This window comes from Seriola lalandi, unplaced genomic scaffold (assembly GCF_002814215.2).
Source record: "Seriola lalandi dorsalis isolate HSWRI2012SDOR001 ecotype SW California unplaced genomic scaffold, Sedor1 jcf7180002054144, whole genome shotgun sequence".
Taxonomy (NCBI): domain Eukaryota; kingdom Metazoa; phylum Chordata; class Actinopteri; order Carangiformes; family Carangidae; genus Seriola; species Seriola lalandi.
Window position 1 is genome coordinate 597415 of NW_019524697.1, and position 6176 is coordinate 603590.

Consider the following 6176-nt stretch of genomic DNA (forward strand, 5'->3'; position numbering starts at 1 on the left):
GGGGGAGGGGGGGGGGGGGGCTAAGAGAGGAGAAGAGTCTGACACATCCACATCATCTATCAGGATGTTACAGTCACCTAGGTTGATAGAGAAACTTTATGGAATTGGCTGTCACAAGTGAACACACCAACAGCCACCTAATACACATATTCAGTGATCAGTTTTCATTCAGTTTTACATGAGTTTACCATCACCATTGGGCTGAAAGTTGATAATTGTGTTAACAACCCACTCAATTAGTAGAATTGTTTAATTTTCAAAAATATATAACAGCAAAATGTGAAAATTATATAAAAAATGCTAATTAAATGGTTAAAAAGCCTAAAGCATTATTTTTCAGGTGAACCAGAATTCCTTTCTGTGTCTATGTTTGTTGTTAAATACAGATCATTTCCACTGATTACATTAATTTAACAATCTATTAAATGGGTTCAACTCTTTGTATGCCCCTAAAGTATGTCATTGTCAAAATGATTGATTAACTAATGAAAAGTAACTCCCCCAGTAGTATTTAGGAAAACTATGAGGTTTTACTATTGGTGACCAGAGCATTTCAGAAAGCCTGCTGCTTTCATATTGAGGCACCATTCTGGCAGTACACAAGGTCGGCTCCAGGTGTTGTGAACCTCCCCTCACTAACCTCTCCCCAGGCCATCATCAATCATGTGACACACAGGATGAAATCAAGTGGTTGGGCTGCCATCACTGGGCATTCCTGCATTTACATGACAATTCAAAAAGACCTCCCTGCTAGCAGATGTGTGACACAATCACTGTGCTTGTGTTCACATGATTTCATTGCCTAATGAGGGTATAGTGGTATTTAGGTGATGTTTTCAGAGACAGACAATACATTCAATTAATTTAAAAAAGTCATTTGTTTTAGGATGTTTTGTATCTGTCATCTTATAGGTGACTACCCAGCCCCAAGAGCAGTTCTGACAGGTCACGACCAAGAAGTTGTGTGTGTGTCAGTCTGTGCAGAGCTGGGCCTGGTCATCAGCGGAGCCAAAGGTCAGTATGCTTCTGTGTTTGATAATATTGACATATAGGGCAGAGAGAAAAGAGGAGTCAGGGACATTCTTTAAACAGGTGTATTGGCACACATGAAGTACTGTATGTTACCAAGTTATTACCAACCTACATAGACAAACAGGTATTCATTTCAATGAACAGTTTAGACCTGCATGTGTGTCCAGCCAAACAATAAGCAAATGACTCACAGGAAATGGTCGCACCACTCTGAGCGTGTTTAGTCGTACTGTAGAAATTACACTGTCTAGAATAACAGATATATTTGTTCACACTTTGTGTTTGTGTCTGTTTTGGTTTGACAGAGGGTCCATGTCTGGTCCACACCATCACTGGGGACCTGCTGCGGGCTCTGGAGGGGCCAGACCACTATCAGTGCCCACGGCTTATCTCAGTGTCCAGCGAGGGCCACTGCATCATCTACTACGAGAGGGGCCGCTTCTGCAACTTCAGCATTAATGGAAAACTGCTGGCACAGATGGAGGTCAATGATTCCACTAGGGTAAGCCGACCCTTTGACACCAGTCTACTCCATGAAAGATTTGGATGTATCTTTGATCATCTGAAGTCTTAAATACTTCAGACAACGAAATAGTGAGTCACTATAAGTTCAGCACTGATTCAGATACTGCCTCATTTTGCTAAAACATCGCAATTCTAGTGATTGCTTGGGGGTTTTCAGTTTGGATAATGTCATGTTAATGTGCTGAAGGATGTTTAATGATGGTTGCTTGAATACGAAAGTAGAAAAAAACAAAAATAAAAAGGTTCACAATGTTGTCAAAAGGCCAGGAAAACAGAGAGAACTTTCCCTGGACCAGACAGTAAAATTTAAGTTGGAGGTGACATGTTGAATCTCTGATTGTCCTGTAGGCTATTCTCCTGAGCAGTGATGGCCACAACCTGGTGACAGGCGGGGACAACGGCGTGGTGGAGGTGTGGCAGGCATGTGACTTCAAACAGCTCTACATCTACCCAGGCTGCGACGCTGGCATCCGAGCCATGGATCTATCACATGATCAGAGGTAAGAACAGGCAGTTAGTACAGTAGTAATGGTGTGGTAGGCCACTGAGAGAGACTGTTAGTTTATACAGAGAGCCATCTTAATGAAATGTCTCCCACTCATCACATACATTCACATTTACTGTTTTAACAATGTTCCCGATGAGGTGAATCTAGGTATATTATCTCTTATTGGATAAGGAAGTTTAGATAAAGAGAAGCAAACAAAGATTTTTAAGACCTGAAGTAAAACAGTTTATGATGAGACAGTGCATGAAGTTGGCTGTATTTAGCTCTAGAGAATCATTGTGTGGGCTTGTGTGTTTACATACTTGACTGTGCTGACTGTATGTATGCGTGGGCTCCTGTCTGAATCCATGTATGCTTGTGTGCATGCGCATCTAACTGTTCCCACATGTCTTCAGTGTTGTACTTTATGTGTAGGCTGAGGTAAAAAAGCCTTGTGTTGCCTGTGTTTCATGGTTGTCAGTGTATATTTTAGTTAGTGGAATATCCACCATCCTTTTCCTTTAAATAGACCCTGCAGTTGCCATAGAGACAAAAATTACAGGGGTATCTTCTACAAATGCACTTATTTTGGATAAATAGTCAACACAAGTAGTAGTCGCACTGCGCAAACCTATCGTCAGGTCAGCAGCATGTTTTTCCTTAATGTTTGTATTCTGAAAGATTTGTCAGGAGTCATGTCATGGGTGCCTGGATGGCGGTCGGAGAGGCGACAGTGTTTGCTCTGGGGCTATAAGCCTGACGTCATCATGTGACCCTGGCAGTCAAGAGAGGTTAGAAAGTCTGAACAGTGGAGCTGCATTTCGCAGCCACTGGCCAAATCCCCTCCAGCCCAAAACAGAGGCCTAGTTCTTAAACAATTAAACTAAACTGAACTCTGCACTGTGACTAATGGCACAGCCTGGTAAGGTAAGCAGAGGATGCTTAGATATGTGATGAAATTTGTTGGCATGTTTCATTTAATTTTAGTGTGAACTACGGATCGACCAATTATCGGCGGTAATATTCAGCATTTTCCGGTTATCGGTATCGTTATGTTTACTGTACTATGATGTTTTTGACAATTATTTGTCTTACTATACTATGACAGTTGACGTTTTTATACTTTACTATACCATGACTTTTTATTGATGTTTTTATACCTCACTATACTGTGATGTTTTTTTTTATGTTTTTAGGCCTTACTACACTAAACTATTTTATGATTTCATGGTAGTACAGTGGTTAGAACTGCTGCCTTACTATGAGAAGGTTCTGGGTTCAAATCATGGGCATGGAGCCTTTCTGTAAGGAGTTTTACTATATTATGACTTTTAATGCCTCACTATACTATGACGTTTTGATGCCTCACTATACCATGACGTTTTTGACGTTTTTCTACCTTACTAAACCATGACTTTTTATGCCTTAGGTGTTTTGAGGTTATGCCTTAGTATACTATGACATTTTTTTATGTTTTTATGCCTAAGTACAATAATGACATTTTTATGCCTTACTATACTATGACGTTTTGACATTTTTGATGTTATTATACCTCATACCATGACTTTTTATCCCTTAGTATACTATGTTTTTTGACGTTTTTATGCCATACTATACTATGACATTTTGACATTTTTATGTCTTACTATACTGTGATGTTTTTTGACGTATTTAGGCCTAATTACACTGAACTTTATTTTGTGATTTCATGGTAGTGCAGTGGTTAGAGCTGCTGCCTTACAATAAGAAGGTAAGGAGTTTTACTATACTATGACCTTTTTATGCCATACTATTCTCTGACGTTTTTATGCCTCACTATACTATGTTTTTCTACCCTTTTTTACCTTGCTAAACCATGACTTTTTGTGCCTTACTATACTATGACATTTTTTGATGTTTTTATGTCTTACTATACTATGACATTTTTTACGTTTTTATACCTCATACCATGACTTTTAATGCCTTAGTATACTATGTTTTTTAGAATTTTTATGTCTTACATTTTTATGAAATTTTTGAAGTTTTTATACTTTACTATACCATGACCTTTTATTGATGTTTTTATGCCTCACTATACTGTGATGTTTTTTGATGTTTTAAGGCCTTACTACACTAAACTATTTTATGATTTCATGGTAGTACAGTGGTTAGAACTGCTGCCTTACTATCAGAAGGATCTGGGTTGGAATGGCATGGAGCCTTTCTGTAAGGGGTTTTACTATATTATGACTTTTAATGCCTCACTATACTGTGACGTTTTGATGCTTCACTATACCATGACGTTTTTGACGTTTTTCTACCTTACTAAACCATGACTTTTTATGCCTTAAAACGTCAAAAAAAGATCATGGTATTTTAAGGCATAAACGGTCATAAAAACATCATAGTATTATAAGGAATAAAACGACATAGTATAGTAACAGTAAAAAAAAAATCATAGTATTTTTAAGCATAAACGGTCATAAAAACTGCCATAATATGGTAAGGAATAAAAAAAAAAACAGTAGAGTAAGGCATAAAAATGCCAAAAAACCTTCAAGTTTATTGTGGTATGAAATTGTAAAAAAACATCATAGTATTTTAAGGCATAAACAGTCATAAAAACATCATAGTATTTTAAAGCATAAACGGGCATAAAAACATCATATAATGATAAGGAATGAAACAAAATAGTACAGTAAGGCATAAAAAAACCAAAAAACCTTAAAGTTTATTGTGGCATGAAATTATAAAAAAAATGTCATAGTATAGTATGGCATAAAACGTCCAAAAAACATCATAGTATATTAGGCATAACCAGTCATAAAAACATCATAATATGATAAGGAATAAAACGACATAGTATAGTAAGGCATAAAAATGCCAAAAAATGTCATGATATAGTATGGCATAAAATTATGAAAAATCGCCATAGTATAGTATGGCATAAAACGTCAAAAAAACATCATAGTATTTTAAGGCATAAACAGTCATAAAAACATAATAATATGATGAGGAATAAAACGTCATAATATAGTATGGCATGAAAATGTCAAAAAGCATCATAGTATTGTATGGCATAAAACGTCAAAAAATATTATAGTGTTCTAAGGCATAAACAGTCATAAAAACATCATATAATGATAAGGAATAAAACAAAATAGTAGAGTAAGGCATAAAAAAACCAAAAAACCTTAAAGTTTATTGTGGCATGAAATTATAAAAAAATGTCATAGTATAGTATGGCATAAAACGTCCAAAAAACATCATAGTATATTAGGCATAAACAGTCATAAAAACATCATAATATGATAAGGAATAAAACGACATAGTATAGTAAGGCATAAAAATGCCAAAAAATTTCATAGTATAGTATGGCATAAAAATGTCAAAAAGCATCATAGTATTGTATGGCATAAAATGTCAAAAAATATTATAGTGTTTTCAGGCATAAACAGTCATAAAAACATCATAGTATGATAAGGAATAAAACGACACAGTATAGTAAGGCATAAAAATGCCAAAAAACCTTAAAGTTTATTGTGGCATGAAATTATAAACAAATGTCATAGTATAGTATGGCATAAAACGTCAAAAAAACATCATAGTATTTTAAGGCATAAACAGTCATAAAAACATCATAGTATGATAAGGAATAAAACGACATATTATATTAAGGCATAAAAATGCCAAAAAATGTCATAGTATAGTATGGCATAAAACATCAAAAAAACGTTGCAGTATTTTAAGGCATAAACAGTCATAAAAACATCATAGTATGATAAGGAATAAAACGACATAGTATAGTAAGGCATAAAAAAACCAAAAAACCTTAAAGTTTATTGTGGCATGAAATTATAAAAAAATGTCATAGTATAGTATGGCATAAAACGTCAAAAAAACATCATAGTATATTAAGGCATAAACAGTCATAAAAACATCATAATATGATAAGGAATAAAACGACATAGTATAGTAAGGCATAAAAATGCCAAAAAATGTCATAGTATAGTATGGCATAAAAATGTCAAAAAGCATCATAGTATTGTATGGCATAAAATGTCAAAAAATATTATACTGTTTTAAGGCATAAACAGTCATAAAAACATCATAGTATGATAAGGAATAAAACGACACAGTATAGTAAGGCATA

At 35.1% G+C, this 6176-nt stretch overlaps 1 protein-coding gene across 1 annotated transcript in view; it reads left to right on the forward strand.

Moving 5' to 3' along the window:
* The window catches only part of nbeab (neurobeachin b), a 100651-nt gene extending 98495 nt beyond the window's left edge, over positions 1-2156 (forward strand). The window contains exons 27-29 of the mRNA XM_087173265.1: positions 913-1014; positions 1338-1534; positions 1906-2156. Coding sequence (XP_087029391.1) covers positions 913-1014; positions 1338-1534; positions 1906-2061 — 455 coding nt within the window. The 3' untranslated portion in view covers positions 2062-2156. The remainder of the gene's footprint in view (positions 1-912; positions 1015-1337; positions 1535-1905) is intronic.
* Positions 2157-6176: the final 4020 nt, after the last annotated feature.